General features: G+C 37.2%; 1 protein-coding gene and 1 long non-coding RNA gene across 3 annotated transcripts in view; one reads left to right on the top strand and one right to left on the bottom strand.

The window, feature by feature from the left end:
* The window catches only part of RSPO2 (R-spondin 2), a 146,007-nt gene extending 136,685 nt beyond the window's left edge, over window positions 1–9,322 (top strand). For both annotated transcript variants that reach the window (XM_008143397.3, XM_054708655.1), the window contains exon 5: window positions 9,207–9,322. In XM_008143397.3, coding sequence (XP_008141619.1) covers window positions 9,207–9,322 — 116 coding nt within the window. The remainder of the gene's footprint in view (window positions 1–9,206) is intronic.
* LOC129147252 (uncharacterized) overlaps window positions 696–18,039 on the bottom strand; it is a 57,352-nt gene continuing 40,008 nt past the window's right edge. Inside the window, exons 2-5 of the long non-coding RNA XR_008554623.1 lie at window positions 12,567–12,662; window positions 6,151–6,226; window positions 992–1,023; window positions 696–727 (exon numbers count right to left, since the gene is read on the bottom strand). This is a non-coding gene — a long non-coding RNA (uncharacterized LOC129147252). The remainder of the gene's footprint in view (window positions 728–991; window positions 1,024–6,150; window positions 6,227–12,566; window positions 12,663–18,039) is intronic.

Below are 18,039 nucleotides of genomic sequence, written 5' to 3'. Positions count from 1 at the left end.
TAATCACCAGGGGCTTGCCCCAGTGACAACCAGCACCCCACCTTGGTCTGGTACCCCTGCTCACCTGCTCCGCCATTTAGTCGCAGCCAATGCCCGCTGTGTTCTGCGCTCTGCTGCCTGCCATGTTCCACATGTGCCCCCTGGTGGTCAGCACACGTTATAGCAACTGGTTGTTCCGCCGTTCAGTCTATTTGCATATTAGGGTTTATATATATATAGATATATTGCATGACATATCCACAAACATAAAATTAAAACAGAAGGTGGTAATTTGTTTAATGAGGGAGGTTCAAGTGCTGCCCTGGGCACAGAGGAGGGAATGTGCTCATGAGCCTTTGTGGAACATGCAGCTCTTTGTTATTCTGTGCTGACTCCCTTCGTGTAAGGCCTACTACTTAGGTGAGCTGTAGGCTTGGACCGACAGCCCATGCCTGACACAGCTGTCTTGGAGAAACCATTTCTGTTTTTCTTTTCACTTGTAAGTGTGTCTTCAAGTTCCATAGAAATTGTGTTGAATCCAAATTAAATAAATGCTTGCCATATGATTATAGTCCTGTATATCATTTCTTAGACTTTTTTTTCATTTAGTTAATGGTTATTGATTGAAGACCAAGGAGTAGGTATTAAATCCTCTTATTCTAATGGAATTACCTTAAAAGGTATCTTCTGTTATAGTATGAAGTCAGCTATGGAGGAACTTCAAATTCTTCTGATTATCCCATCGCTCCTAATCAAATGAAATAGTTGTATCATTTTCTCTGCAAAACCTGATGTTTTTTTCTGACTTAATTTAGGAATGCCAAATGAGCCTGATGGTTTTCTGCAAATTTTATTTATCTTAAGTAATTTTAGGATGCATAACTGCACAATGTTCTGGCAGGCAGTTGGAGTACTTCAGTTTTTTTCATGATATTCAATTACGTGAGAATGTGTCGAAAGCACTTACAGTGAGTGCATGGTCCATGGTAGGAATGTCCACCATCTCACTTACCCGACCTAGGAAACTTTACAGATTGCATCTTGCTAAAAGGTAAGAAAAAGAATAAGCAATGAATCAATGCAGTGTAAGTTTACAGAATGTCAAAGTTACAGATAAGTTGTTATTTAGGCAGTACTTTAACAGTTCATAAAGCGGTTTCTTCACAGTTATGAGGTGGCCAATGACTTCTCCTAGAATTTGGTCAGAGTAATGTTATTTGTCTTCTAATGTTTTTCTGCATTTCTTGAAAAAACAACTCTATAATTGTGTCCTTATCCAGTGGTTTTTAAAACTATAAAAGTATCTAAGAAAGACACTGAAACCTAGTTCCAAGCCCAGCTCAGCTGCTAATTAGCTGTAGGAACTTGGATAGGTCACCCTAGTTTTTCTGTACCTCACTTGTTTCATATTTAACACCCCCCCAAAAAAAAAAAAAAAACAGCCAGTTGTTTCTGGTGCTGGGAGGCCAATTTGATCATAACCCTTTGTCAGGACTCGCCACCTAATCAGCTTTCATACTTGATATCAGATCTATGCACCAGATAATAATGAATATCATTTTTATTTTCACAACTTCATTCTTATAAATAAGAGATCCAAGGAAAGGACTTGTTCTTTGCAGGTAATTTAGGTTAATTTTCCCATAAGAAAATACTACTTGGGTTTATGATAATGCGTCTTTCTCCAAATCACTATTTGAATAGCAGATTCATCTTTTCTTTTCTCCTGTCATTATTCCCTGCCTTTATTCTCAAACATCTTTAAAAGCAGTATGTAATTATATCTTTCCTTGTCTTGCTACTATTCTTCACTTTACCAAAGAGCTTAACTCTGCCTGGAAAGAAAAAAAAAAAAAAAAGGACCTCCAATTGGGGTTAAAATGAAGTATGTAAGAAGTTAGAGCCCCAAAGCTCCTATGTACATTTTTTTTTTAAACCATGGTACTCTTACATTACAGTAAAAGTGAATTAGTGCCCCCTTGTGGTAGAGTTATGTATTTATTCCTTCACACAAGTGCATTTACGCAGAGCATTATTTTAGTTTTCACTACCCTGAAACACTCTTTGTCCTTTACAATGAACCTAAAGTATTTATAAAAAGAGCTCTGGATATTTTTGAAACAAATGTATCCTAATTTATTTATTTTCCCCTATCTTAAACGCCATAGACTTTTGTCTTTGAACTGATTTTTCATTTCTGTGTTTGAGGTACCAGGTATCTATGAGCTTATATTAAACAAATCATTGGAATAACCAATGTTATATGGAACAATTTGAATCTCATTGAAATTACTTTTCTGTAGACCTTACCACTTCAAGTGAGTTGGGAGGGGCTTGGGAATATCTTATTGCCCCTTCAGAATTCTTGTAATATGCCTGAAGAACAGTGATTTTCTTCAGGGCTATAAATTTTGAAAATACTATGTGCAGGAAATCTTATTGGTTGTATAATTAACTTATAAAGTCTCGATCTTCAGAATTAGCTTTTCTTCCAACTTCATTGTTTTGAACATGAAACAAGATTTTTAAAACTAAATGAACTTCCTTTCAACAAAATAGGTAGCAGACCTCACGCCTAATAAAATGTGTTATATAAGAAAACTTGAATGGTCTTAAAGACAAAGAAAGCAATTTCATACTATTTTTTACAATAAAAATATGGCAAACTTGTACAGATAGAACATTAAGACAGAATTGCTTATTGAAATAGTGTAAATCTATAGCAGTAAATATTTTGAATGATTTTCACATTTGTATGTTTAGAGAAATGCATTGTCATTTATTATTTTGGATGGTTTTCACTCTTCACCAGTAGCCTTATAAGATGGACAGCTACTTGTAAGTTATCTCCAGATTTTGTGTAGACTTTTAAAACACATGCACTTTTATGAAGATGAAATGACTTGAGATTCAAGATGCCCAGTAAAAGTCTCCTTTGTAGATAGCTTGTTATTTTTCAACTCTTTTGTCTCTATATTTTTCCTCAAAGAAAATTTGATCACAGTCATCAAACCATTGAAGGATTTTCCAGTTCTTTCCAAAGACATCTGTCTGTGAAATGTTTTTAGTGAAAAGGGTGTTATTTCTTTTAAAAACCCAAAGAAACAGATAAATGTTACTGAAAATGACAAGGAACTTTGTACTATAACGAAGGAGCCAAAAATGAATTCCTTTGCTTTACTCAGAGTTCTAGCTAACTTTACTCTCCTCTGACTTCCAGCTAATGTGAATCAATAACCATCAAGATATGTTATCCTGAATTATTATAGACAGTGGGAAGATTTTTATCTTAGACTATATAGAATATTCTGTGGTAGATGCCAGTCATGCTCACCATACTTGGACTCCTTTCTAGGAAAAAAAGAGCTTCATGAACTAATATATATTCTTTTTAAAAAACTTAAGTAGAATCAGTATACAACATTATATTAGTTATATAGTTTCAGGTGTACAATATAGTGATTTGACATTTTTATACCTTACAATGTGATTACCCCACTAATTCTAGTAATCATCTGTCACTGTACAAACTTATCACAATGATATTGACTATGTTCCCCTTCCCCCTTTTCACTCATTCCCCACCCCCTTCCCTCTGGTGACCATCCCTTTGGCCTCTGTTTCTATGAGTCTGTTTTTGTATTCTTAATGTCTGAGTGTTTAGGTCCAATAGTTCCTAAGTTTTTATATATCTTAGATTCATTTATGATTGGCTACTCACTAAAGAATCTGCTTACCGCCCTAACTGGTTTGGCTCAGTGGATAGAGCGTTGGCCTGCGGACTGAAGGATCCTAGGTTCGATTCTGGTCAAGGGCATGTACCTTGGTTGCATGCACATTCCCAGTAGGGAGTGTGCAGGAGGCAGCTGATCGATGTTTCTCTCTCATCGATGTTTCTGACTCTCTATCCCTCTCCCTTCTTCTCTGTAAAAAAAATCAATAAAATATATTACCAAAAAAAAAAAAAAAATCTGCTTACCACCACAGTAGAAATGTTTTAGTAGTACAAGGTTTTCCTTATAGCTATTTATGTTAAGTATTAGGAACATGCAATTATTCTTGGACATAAATTTAATTGTTGTGGTTTTAAAATACAAAATGCTTCTTCATAGTTGAAAACACACTGCTTTGGTAATCATAAAATTGTAGTAGAAGGGCACTTAGGTAACTTACAGGTTTTTTCAGAGTTATGGTAAACATCTTTATGCATAAATTTCTGCCCAAGTTTAGATTATTTTCCTAGAATGGATTCCAAGATCTCGTTCAAAAGTTATGAACATTTTTGCCCTGGCCAGGTAGCTCAGTTGGTTGGAGCATTGTCCCGATACACCAAGGTTTTGGGTCTGATCCCCAGTCAGTGAATGAGTAGATGAGTGGAATAATAAAGCAATGTTTCTTTCTCTTTCTCTCCCTCCCTAAAATTCAATTTTTAAAATGTTATGAGCATCCTAATGCTCTTTTTACACTTGCCAACTGGCTTTTCAGAAAGGCTGTCTGCATCAATTGCATATTCTCAAACTGAATCCCAAAGCCTGTCTCATCACATTCTCACTAGCTTTACATATTTTCACTCTTAAGCATCTTTGCAGTAGCAACTAATTTTATTTGGTGGTTTTGATTGTGAGATTTGATTGTTTAAATATATTTATTAGCTATTAGCTATTTTTTATTTCTTTTTATGAATTGTATTTAGGACTTTTGTCTATTTTCATATGAGCTTTTAAAAATATTTTAGGAACCAGCTGGCATTTTCCCCCCAGGGAATCATCAATCACTCTTAAATAAATAAATCTCTGTTGCTACTCATTCTTGGGCAAACTCAAGTTGCCCATATGAGAGAAAGTAATGGCCCAATTGCTATTCACTGTCTACAACTCAGTCCCTCTGCGTTTAGATGTGGAGGCAACCTTTTATGTTCTGCCTACAGTGTGTGCGCCCTCTTATGTAGGACAAGATTCACCAATTGGTGGTTACACAGGCTTCTTGTCTCTCAATCTTAGCTGCTTTGAAGGATGACAATCTCTTTGAGGTGACCCCTGAGTCACCATAATGAATTTCATAAATACAATGAAGCCTAGGTTTTAAGTTAGCATCACAAACTTATTAAAATGTAATAGAAATTGGTCCTGGTTTTAGGTGATGACCTTTGTTGTCATAGTTGTGGCTCTAATACTGGTCATTACAGTTAACTCTATTTGTCATAATTGTGGCTAATTCCCCCAGTTGTGTATATACCGAAGCTTTAATCTTTTTTGCTAGTCACAGTTACTGACTTTTTTTCTTTAGTTTTCTTCCATTAGAAAGTCTTCCTCAAAATACTCAGTAATCATTATGGAAACTCTTCACAACCTTTGTGCCTCACCGGTGGATGTATTGTTCCAATGATGAAAAGACTTTTATCTAAACTAGTCAGGGGAAAAAACCATCTGAAGCATTTCCTTGTATTGGAGAGCTTACAGAAGAATGAAATTCATGTGTGACTGACAGGGGAGTCAGTATTTTCACAGCTTCATGTAATTTGTGAGGCTGCCTGATACCTTGGTTCAAAATAATCTATCCTGTTTCTGATTCTAATAGCAGTAATCTACAGCTGGACGTTAGGAGTATTTCCATAAGGCACTGCTCACCTTTCTCTGTAGAAGAGTTGATAGGTTATCCTGTTGGACCATTTCCACATGTGTGCAAGTCAATGTAATTATGTTGGTTAGAGTGTGGCTTTGATAATACCTTTCTAACTTTGTTCATTTTGATGATAATCTTGTCTTGCCAGTGGTATTTTACTCATCTTCCTTTCATCCCAGGAATATAATCTTTTCTAACGGTGTCTCATAACTTTCTAATGAAAGATGACTATAGCATCTTCTTTCTATAAATGTAGAAACCAAGAATCACAAGTATAATATTGCACCAGCACCTCTGTCATAAGACAGTGCCTACCTATCAGGTTTGCTTCCTCCCAGAGGAGGCCTTTCTCTATGAAATCACATTGCTTTGCCTTAAGAGCTAGTTGTCTTCTTGCATTCACACAACAGTGCTGAAGAGATCTGCTCTGTAGATCAGATTCTCTTCTATCTTGAAGAGATTCACTCAATAGTGATTTGTCAAGGCACCTGCATTCTTAAAGCACTCAGGACAAAGATACGCATAATTTGTCATTAGTGTTGGACATACCTGACAATCTCCTAACAAAACTCGGATCTTTTCTGCTGATCTTGGGGAATGTCTTTTCCAAGTCTTCTCTTGTGAACTAAAAAGCAAGAAAGTTAAATCCATGAGTTGAATTAGTTTTTGGGTGACTGGCATCAAATTTGCCTTTAAATGCTTCCTGTATAGGTGAATATTCTTGAAAAAATGTGCAACGATCTGATGAAAGTCTAGAAGTCATTCTCTGAGTCTAATCTACCCACAGATGTAAACAAGTTAAGTGAAAACATAAGTTAGCATGCTTGTATATTCAATATGTTGTTTTCAAATATATAAATAAAAACATATATATATTTTTGTTAAATCTTAGCAGAGACCAGAAGAAAATATGTGCAAGACTCTTTTTATACCTTTTGTTAGGATATGTTTCAATATTCTTTTATTACTTTGAGTTGGGCTTAAAGTCAAAACAACCTACTATGGACCACAAAATATTTTCAGTTAATTTAGGCCTATCCATGGTCAAATATTGGCTAACTGTCTTAATTCTTTGGTATTTGCAATATATCTTACATGAGAAATGGGGCTGACCAAGAACAAAACCAAGCAATGAGCCAATAGCACAGAGACGTCATTCAAAAGAGATTGCTGAGGAAAGTTTTAGGGTTACAATTAGGTCTCCCAGAACATCTCTAGTTGGAACAGGCACCATATGACTTATTTCCAATAGAATAGTTGTACAATTTGAAAAATTATATAAGTTTTCAGAAGCATTGCTGAATTTTTGGCTACAATATGAACAGTTTTATGCAAATATTGAATAACTTCTCTATCACACACAATATTATATCAGCCAGCAAATCCAAAGACCATTTGATATTGACAATTACATCAGAATAATATATTAAGTAAATGACATGAAATTGACCCTCTCTTAAAATGAGTTTCCACTAATTTAGCTTAGATTTGCTGTTAGTGAAAGTAGTGCACATTTGATTCCCAACTAAATCATTTATATGAAGAATTGAAATGGTGACTGTGAAAAGCTTTCTTTAAATAACATATTCAGTATATTTTTATCTTAACAGAATATACTTTAAAATCAAGGAATGTTGGCATTATTTCCCATTCACTGGATTTCAATTTGCTTTTAAAGAAACCTCCAGCCTTTAAAGAAATGAAATTTAAACTGAACTTTTCAATGTAGTCAGCAATGAGTTTTAAAGGATTTTCTGTTAAGATTAAATATAGATCTAAGAAAAACCTTCATATAACTTTATCATTGAAGCTTCTTTTTAAATATTCTATTTAATGTTAAATATTTCATCTCTGCCCTCATTAAGTGTGTCTCATCATCAGATATGGTGTTATTAAATAGTTGTAACTTTACAGTTTTTTTATTAATGCTGGCTTGGACTAAAGATTCATTGGGTAGGATTAACTATATTTAAAGATGGCAAAATGCCATTATAACATTAATGCCAGGATTTAATGAGAACCAGAAGTTAACTTCAAGGACCTTCATAATTTAATATGAAGGCATGATATTCTGATTATTTTACTGTAGTGTCCTATTAAAAATAAGTTATTCTTTTTCTAATCTTTTTTTCTTGTGATAAAAGTTTTACTCAGCAAACACTAAGTATCCACTACGTGGCAACTATGTGCTATAGTCTTATCAGTGAGACTGTTTTCCATACTCAAATAAAATAAAGCCTTTCTGATCAAAAAGAGCAGAAATGAGAAACACCTCCCTTATGCAGGACTCTCATGGCCTCTCTTGATCTAGAATGTCTGGTTTCCTAAGGCATGCATCTACCTCTCTAACCTCTGGTCTGTTTCTTCTTCATTTCTCACAGCGGTCATCTATGTCCCTGACATGAAAAGGTCTGGGAAGGTTGGAGAGCATGGATTACAACAGGATATCCTAGTTGTGGTACTGATTACTATGGTGTCTCACAGGAAAGGCTTTGTAGAACTACACGATAAAATTGGACATAGGGCAGGGGGGCGAGCGGGCTGTAGGATTCTTTGTCTTTTGAGGAAAAACCTTCCTGTACTGAAGATGTATAGTGATGACTCGCTTTCTGTAAAATGCAAGTGAACTTTATTAATTTCCTGCTCTAAAAATGATCCCTGTGTGTTTAGAACTCAAAGAGAGCAATGGACCTAAAGCAAATGTCTGTGTTCCTTATTTTTTTCATAATCTTATGTAAACATACTTGCAAAGAAATGCTGAGACCTTCTAAAGACCATGATGCATAACCACAAGATGTAAGAAGTGAAATACAGCAGAGGCAAAGGGAAAACTGCACCCAAAAACTCCGACTATTTACCTTGTGCTCCGAGCTTCCTAGTGACTAAGGCAAAGAGAACCAACAGGATAACATGGTGTGATTTTTCTGCTTGTAAGATATAGTCAACCAGTTCTTCAGAAACAAGCATTTTTCTTGCTCTCAATCAGTAAGAACAACTGGTCTAGGCGATTTTTATAAGAAGCCATAAGCCACATCATGAATGATGGCCTCATAAATTTTTATAGAAAATAAAGTATTCCACATATGTCATATCATATGGGCCTTTGGAGGACACTGAGGGAATAATGTTAAAAGCAAGACATTAGTTTCTCCTGTGGGGCAGGGCGAGGGGGGTTTGAAACTTCTGGTATATTTACTGTAGATAGATGCTTATTTTCTTTTGACCCACTGACATGTGGAGCAGGAGAAAGATGTAAAGATGTCTAGTAAAGGGTAGCATTGTTAAAAGTAGGAGGGGATAAGTGAAATTTTTGTGGCAGGATGATATTTGCAAGACTGATCAGGCCGCTGGGAGGTGTTTAAATATGCCAGTTCCCTGTAACAGGAAGATCAGTCTCTGGTTTAGACAGCATATCCAATTTAGTAAATTATTATTATTCCGTCAAAATTAATGTGAACAATTTTCTCTTTGAGGCTGCTTTTTCCATAGGTGATGTTTTCCAGATGGGCTTTGTGTAAAACTCTTAATGTTTTATGTTTTCTTTCCTAGAAAAAGAGCCTTTTCTCTCACGTCTTCATTTCTCTCTCTCTCTCCCCCCGTTGTAGGGAAGAGAGGGCCAAAGGCGAAGGAGAAGAAGAACAAGAAGAAGAAGAGGAAGTTGACAGAAAGAGCCCAGGAGCAGCACAGTGTCTTCCTCGCTACAGACAGGGCAAACCAGTAAAATAAGAGACACGTCGGGTGGATTTTTTTTTCTTTTTTTTTTTTTTTGCAAAAGTGCACAAAGCTACTCTCCACTCCCGGACACTGGTGCGCGGTGTTTGTGCTGCTCTGACCAGTATCCATTCCCAGTGACATTGTGAAAGGAGGAGCCACGATGGCCTCTGTTATTTATGCTTTGATTTGCAGCTGGAGACTGTGAAGGTGGGAGCTCGTGACCTGAATCGGAGGAAGCAGGAGTGAGTGTACAGCAGGGGACTGGGCTCGGCGTGCACCATCACCAAGTGTGAGGCTGCAGACCACCATTGGAGAACGGACTTGTGCATATTTATGGGAAGGAAGATGCTCAACAGGCAAAGTGCTATTTCACTTGTGCCCTCTATTTCTCACATTGTGCACTGTCAAGGATACATGTATGTGGATATCTGCTTAATGTTACCACATGTTCTCAGCATCTGTTCCCTTCAAACTGTTGTGGGATGGAACTGTTCTTAGCTGGGGATATGCTACAGGAATTCCTGCTCAGTTTCACAGCGGCTCTGATATGTACATATTCCGCTGGGGCTACGCATAAACCTCTTATTTACTGTATATTTATGCTCTCTTATGTGTAACAAGTCATACCTGATTGATAGATGTCACTTTGTTTTTTAGTGGTTCCTAACTGTTGTCCGGTAAATGGCTGTTCTAGTTTTGAGAATTGACACATGTTTTGTTGCCCCTTGAACCTTACCTTTTCTTTTCTTTGTGGGCTTATTTCTCACTGTAAGGATAGGATAAGCTAGTTTGTACATAGGGTCAAATGACTGATGTCAAAGAATGTATCTCCTCACAAGATAAAGCAGCATCTGGCAGTCAGAAACTAGAAGTCCCTTTGAGTCTAAGATGGGATGACATAATGAAACACACCTGAAACACGAGGAATTACATGCAGCCATTCCTAGTACTTGTCATGCAACTTCACAGGCCTGCTAGAGAACTTCCAAACTTCAGTATGTGTATATGCATCATTTAGAGCAGTCCCTGACTTAGTGACAGGGCACCTACCAGTATTCTTGGGTGACTGTAGGAGTTACCATCATAAGACTCTGTTTTGGATCTGAGGAGAAAACAAGATGAATTCCTACAACTGCTGTTCAGATCTTAACAGGTCCCCTTGGAGCCAGAATGTATTTCATATCTGAGATGGGGAGGAACAGCGTGGGAGCTCCTAGGGACGGTTTCAGAGTTGTGGTTTCAAAAACATCCTTGTCCCCTTGCAGGGAATCGGCTCTTAAAGGATTTTGAATTGGCTACTTCTAAAAGCATCATTATCTTCCTGGATGATCCAAAAGAAATGGTTGCAGATTTTTGAGGAAAAAACAAAGCAAGGTAAAGCCTTTCTCTCACCTTGCATTGGCAAAACTACCTCTTTAGTATTTTGGTTAACTTTTGAGTCAAAAGCATCTTACCAATAAGTATAAATGTCATATACATCATTATGAAAATATTGTTATGAGATAAGCCATATATGAATGTTGTATTCAACTTTAGGGTTTGCATTTAATCCTGAAGTGTTCACCTCCTTTCACGTCTATTTACACTATATTCCTATTGCTAAGCAGGGAGGGGGCTCTTGTATAGTGCTTCATTGTTAGTAAGTCAATACCTGTTCTGTTTCTGGGATGTTCTTTTCATGCATTAAAAAACTTCAAAAGTATTTGTGGAAATTTGCTTTTCTTTTGAGATATATTTAGGAAAAAACCCAACACTTTAAAAATCTACCCTCAAATGATGGTCCTTAAAAAAGAAAAAAATTTTCAAACCTATGCTAGTAACTACATCTAAGGCACTAACTAGGTTAGCTATAAATTACATGGTAGTGGAGTAATTAAGAGTGGAGATTTTAGGAACTAACAAAATAGAGACAGACTCATAGATAAACTGTCTCAAGGGTGGGGGTGGGGAATAGGCTGGGGAGATTGAGCAAAAGAAATTCATGGACATAGACCACAGGGGGGGTAAATGGTGATGGATAGAGACTTGGGGTGGTGAACACAATACAGTGTACAGATGATTTGTTATAGATTTGTGCACCTGAAACCTGTATAATTTTGTTAATCAGTGTCATTCTAATAAATTAGATAAAAAGGGAAAAAAATTAGAAAAAGAGAGGAAATTTTAGAGCCAGACTGAGTTCCAGTATAGACTGAGAATAGCCTGGGGCAAATTATTTAATTTATCCAGGTCTGTTTACTCATCTGTGAAATGAAGATGACAATATTACCTACCTGCAGGGCTATGTTTTAAGGGCTGAATTTAGTAAAATATGTGTAGGATTGTGTTTTGAGGATTAAATCAGGTAAAATGTGTAAAGTATGGTCAACACAGCATGATATATACTAAGCACTACGTAAGTTGTTACCTGTTATTCTTTTTAACTACCTCTGTCCCTGGCTATGTAAATTTTAAAATATTCATTTCTCAAAAAAAATGATTATGTGTCTGAAAGCATCAGTTCCCTTCAATTTACTGTTTGATGCCTGGACATTATTTGCTCAAACTTTTATTCTCATGGGAATTGACATACAGCTGTAACACACACACACACACATGCTACAGTGTAATTTGTAGCTTCAGGGCAGTTATAAAAAGATCGGTGGTTTCCCACAAATAGATATACCATTTCTATACTGTATAAAATATATGAGTAGAATATATGAAACCGGTTTTCTTCCCAATATTTTCATGTAGCTTAGTGTCATAGGGATCTAAGGTACAGTATGGTGACTATAGTTAACACATAGTTAACTGCATATTTGAAAGTTGCCAAGATTATACATTTTAAATACCCTCATCACAAGAAATAAAAATTGACAAATCAGCACTTAAGAAAAGCCAATTTTATAAATGTTCTTGTTTTTCAAGATGCTAATATCAGTCATGTTTACAAACATGGAATTTTCATGTCTTGCTTGAGACTTTGGAGAAAAGTTAACACTTAGCCTCAAGCGTGTGATTCCTTCTCCAACTTTTTTTTTTTTTTTTTTTTGCTTTAAAGGGGAGCTGAAAGCAAGAGAAGTAAATAATATTTCTGTTCATTTTAAAGAAGTTTGTACACAGTGAATACTACTTGACAATACCATGTTAGAAAAGGCATAATAAGCAACCCTGTAAACATATCTATATCTTAACCTCATCATCCTTCCTCTCCTCTCAAAAGCATAACCATTTATTCCACTTCAACATTTGACCCGATTCCCTCTTACTTTTGTGGGATGTTCAGTATCCATGCCTTTCTTCACTCCTTCCTCTCCCTTTGACTTCAAGTTCTCTTTTTTTCAAGTTCTTCATTGTTCAGTATCCTGAAAAAGCAGTTGACATTCACTGATGTCTTCTCTCATTCCCCATTTTCATCTTAACTCATCATAATCTTGTTTCTTCCCCACAACTGTATTGTAATTGTTCTGACAAAAGTAGCAATGACAGTTCACTTGCTAAATTCAAGCAAAATGTTTGTCTCGATCCCTTTTTATGTGTCCTATCTGCTATTTGCATCAAATTTGACTCTACTGTTCCCATTACTTTAGGAATTTTGTTTCTCATTTGGCTTCTGTGACATTCCTACCTTGGGTTTCCTACTTCTCTGGCTCCTTCTTTTCAGTTGTCAAGCTATTTCTAAGCCTGGATTTAAAATATTGATATTTCAGAGGTTAGTTCACTATTTAATCTTTTCATCTCCTCATTCCACTTGGGAAGTCTAACCTTATGGTTTCAAATACCACCGGCATGTTGGTGCTATCCAAACCAATTTCTGTTGCCAGGTCTTTGGTAACTATTTCTAAGCGTCTTCTAAAATATCTTGACCAGGGAGCCCCACACTTATCGTAAGTTCAATGTATTGAAAACTGAACTTATGACTATCAGTCAGTGTCTAGTCAAGGAAATATACTAGTCTAGGTATTTCAAACAGGGAATTTAACACTTGGAATTGATTACATAGGTAATAAAGGAAACAAGAAGCATGGCGATGGCAAGACAATCCAGAGATTAGCAACAGCAGGAAGCCACTACCACCCATAAGGCAAGAGGGATAACAGGAAGTGGTGATGTTTCCAGAAGGCAGAAGGCAAGGCTGTCCAACGAGAGCTGGAACAATAGTCGAGGCTAGAGCTATGACCACTGAGGAAACTGGAACCAAAGACAGAAAGCTTGTCTGGAGGGAGCTGAAATCTTGGAAGAAATCTGGTCACCCTAAGAAATGTTGTCTGAGGCAAAGTGAGAGAGAAAAATACCTTGGCTTCTCCCAACCTTTCAACCTCCAGTCCCCCACCAGCATCTGCCATGGCCCAAACTTGCCTCAAAACTAGAGAGCTTGGGTAATGTAGTTCTTTGTGATGCTGACAAGCACAGAAGTGCAGAGATAGACTCAATATCAAAGAAGCAAATTCTCTACCTACTTAGTTGATTAAAGAAAAACTCATATTCATCATATACTCCCATTGTCTCTAAGTCTAATCCATTATTAGACTCTATCTACCTCAGAAACCTTTGTTGAATTTCTCCCCACCTTTTTACTTGCTTTGTCCTAACCCTGTTTGGTCCTCTTTTTCTCTCTTCTGAAGTGTTCATCATCATCCTAAATATTCTTATCCCACTTTCACTCCAATTTTTTATTTATACGTCTCCATTTATTTTTCTATTAATATATTTGTTCTGCTATTCTCTTGTTTAAATACTATCCTGTTCCATGTGGAATAAAATATTAAACATTTTTTCACTGGAATACAGTGCCCTTTTAATTTCCTCTTCCTCTATGTATCTTGTGGGGATCAAGAAAAGCCTGAATGGACTGTGATGATCATTATTATAAAATCTCCAAGGGTTCCTTTGGTAAACACATTAGTTGATAGCTCTTCAATCATGAAGGCAGAGCTATCACAGTAACTATGGCTTTGAAAGTAGGTGGTAAACATTAAATCTGATTTAGAGGTTGAACAGTCTGAAGAATGTGTCAAAGATTTAGATATTTTGAGTTAACTTTTGTATATGGTATCAGAAAGTCTAGTTTCATTCTTTTGTAGTGGCTTTCCAATTTTTCCAATACCACTTATTGAAAATACACAGAAGAAAATATAGGTGCTAAACCTGGTCTCAAAGCATTTTTTGTGAACTTAACCTCAAGGGCAAGGGAAGTAAAAATAAATGAATAGGACTATGTCCCACTAAAAAGCTCTGCACAGCAAAAGAAACTATCAACAAAACAAAAAGGTATCTGATTGAATGGGAGATTTGCAAGCAATACCTTGATAAGGGACTAATATCCAAAATATATAAAGACTCATACAACTCAACACCAACCCCCCGCCCCAACCTCCCAAACAATCAAATTAAAAAAATGGGCAGAGAACCTGAAAAGACAATTTGCCCAAGATATGGCCCATAAATATATGAAAAGATGCTCAACTTTACTAGGTATAAGGGAAATGGAAATCAAAACCACAATGAGACACCACCTCACATCTGTTAGAATGCCTATTAGCAATAAAACAAATAAAAAGTTTTGGAGAGGATGTGGAGAAAAGAGAACCCTGGCACACTGCTGGTGGGAATGTTAAACTGGTGTAGCCTCTGTGAAAAACAGTATGGAAGTTCCTCAAAAAGTTAAGAATCAAGCTACTGTATGACCTAGCAATCCCTCTTCTGTGTATCTCCACAAAAAAATTGAAAACACCTATTTATAAAGGTATATGTACCCCTATGTTCACTGCAACATTATTCACAATAGCCAAGACATGGAAACACGAAGGTGAAAGATTGGATTTGATCTAAGTGCTTAGAAAATCAGTGGAGGACTTAAGCAGCTTAATGATGTGATCAGATTCTTCTGCCATATTCACTTGGGCTGCAGTGTGGAAGGTGGATATTCAAAACGAAGGCAAAGAGACCAATTTTTGCAGTAATCAGATGAGAATTAGTGTGACTTGGGCTGGTGGGTGGCAGGAGAGGAGAGAAATGTTTGGATTCAGGACATCGTTTGGCAGAAGAGCCCACAGACTTGCTGATGAGTTGCATGGAGTGGGTAGTGGTGAAGGGAAAAAAGGAAACCATTATATCTCCTAGGTTCTTGCCCTAAGCAACAGAACATATAGGGAAGATGGGGAAAACTGGAGAATAAAAATAAGCCATTTTCACATGCTAAGTTTAACGTGCCTGTTAGATACTTATGTGGAAATACCAAGTAGGCAACTGGATATAAACCTGGAGTTTAGGGGAAAGTTCAGGGCTAGAAATACACTATTTGTGGGATATCAATATATAGATGGCACTTAATACCAAGGAACTTTATGGGCTGACCAGAGAGAGAATGTACAAGGGGGAGAAAAAGAGCCTTAGAAGCACCAAGCCTTAGATGTTGACCAGAGAAGGCGGCACCAAGAGAGAGATTATGTCAAAGTGTCCAGGGAGGAAAACCAGGAGCAGGTAAGTCACTAAGAGTGACTAAGGGATTCAAGACTTACATAGTTCTCTTGCCCCTTATTTTAGAATAAAAATACCAGGATAAGTGAAGGGCAATTAGGAAAAATTTGTAATAATTACGGAGTTTGGACTTCTCAAATATTTTTCCTCATTGTGCACTCCAAGAGCAAAACTTAAAAGCTCATTGAAAATGGTTTTGATGTAAAAAGAACGTAAAATAAGTCAATGCTTAAAAACTTTCAAAACCACTCTTCACATAAATGTGATAATGATACTTAATTTCAGGTTACCATATCACCTACCAATTTCATCTACATTTATGATGAAATAATTATCTCAATGACTCTACAAAGAATTTTCCTTTATTTCTTTCAAATTTAATAAAATATGTCAAATGAACAACAAAACTAGTCTGTGAATTATAGGTCCTTGGGTTTGTAATTTTCAACAATGAGGATTTTTAAAACTTGTAATTATTGAGATACTTTGGTAACAACTCTCGGACATAAGAGCATACATGTTTGAACAGACACCTACAATCATGGTATTTAACTGAAAAGTGTTAAAGGCATTTTTTTCAGAGTTCAGTATGTAAATAGGATAACTAAAGTTTTAGGTACTTGCATGACACTTTTTAATAAAATAAATATGTTCTTAATCTTTTTTCCCATCACACATGCTTCTCCCAAGTTTACTCTTTCCTACATCTATCACCTGGGAAAACTAAATATAATAGAGACTTCTAGTGCTTAGCTACATCTAGTTCTTTCCTTTCTGACCACCAAGCAGCAGTCCATTTCTCAATTCTCCTGTAGTTAGATGAAGCCTTGTGATTTATTTTAACCAAAGGAATCTGATTGGGAATTGCATGAAACTGCAAGGCTGGGTCACTTAAGAGCAAGTACAAGTTCTGCACAATTTCTTTTCCCATTTGGCTGGGATCACAAAGGTAGAGCTACAAGGTGAAAGTAGCCTGCATCTGAGTCTCTGCCTCGAAAAGAGTTGCCTTGGGTGGTTGCCCAACCTAAATCAGACTTTGCATGAGCAAGGAAATAAACCTTTATTGTACTAAGCCACCGAGGTTGTGAGGTTATTGGTACCATAGTATGGCCTGACATTATTCTGTAATGCCGTTTTTCATGGGGTCAAGAAACTATATTACTTATTAGTTGAAACACGATCAGTAGATAAAGAAAAGCAGAAAAGTCAAAATGATATTTGACTAGAATAAATAACTTACATAAGTTTAGAGTTAGAACAATGACATCTACTTTTAATGAAGCATCTCTCTCATTTTATGAAAGATACTAGAGGCCCAGTGCATGATTAAATCATGCACGTGTAGGGTCCCCTACATGCTTTGCTTTCGATCACGGGGGAGCTGGGTGCCTGTCCGCTGGTGCACCAGGCCTTTCAGAAGCCTCCGGCATGGCGGAGGCTTCTGAAAGACCTGGTGCCTGAGCGGACAGGCACCCAGATTCCCCGCTTTTGATGGTCCGCGGTGGGATGGGAGCTTGCTGCCCCAGAGGCCCCTTCTGTGCCGCAGCACAGCCATGGCGCAGACGCTGAGCTTGCACCGCCGCTGGCGACACGAGCTCAGCGTCCTGCCGGCCCAATCGGCCACCCCGGCCACCCCGAGTCCCGCCCCCCCGCGCCTCCTGGCCAATCCTGGGCATAGCGAAGGTATGGTCAATTTGCGTATTTGTCTATTATTAGGTAGGATTGGCATTCTGACAATGGTGATAAAATAACTTATTGTAAAACTTTTTCAAAGATTTCTACAATATGGTTAGATAGCCAAGGTGCACATAATCTTCATAGGTTTTCTCCACATATCTACCATATTCAACAAGTGTAGGTAACCTATAGAATGCTACTAGTGAGAGGCCAACCAGGATTAAGGTTCCCGTACTCCCCTCTATCTGAAGACACATGAATATACAGTTTCATAGGGAGCAATTACCACTGCTGAGTAACTCCTACACATTGGGTGAATGAGAAAATACCCACATCAAATGGTAGATAAGGCTGAGACACACCCTCACCTAACCCCGACCCTCAGCATAGTGCCATTCAATCGAGAGGAAACTCCCAACTCCCAGCTTCTCCCTGGGAAGGGAAAGATTTAGCACCCCAACTTTAAGACTCCATGAGAAAAGGGACCTCAAAATACCTTGCTTTGAAAACCAACAAGGCTTGTATCCAGAAGACTCACAAGACTATAGTAAAAAAAAGCAAAGCAAAAAAAAAAAAGCCAGTAGT

Source organism: Eptesicus fuscus, chromosome 19 (assembly GCF_027574615.1).
Source record: "Eptesicus fuscus isolate TK198812 chromosome 19, DD_ASM_mEF_20220401, whole genome shotgun sequence".
NCBI classification, from domain to species: Eukaryota; Metazoa; Chordata; class Mammalia; order Chiroptera; family Vespertilionidae; genus Eptesicus; species Eptesicus fuscus.
This window is presented reverse-complemented; position numbering and strand designations above follow the sequence as displayed.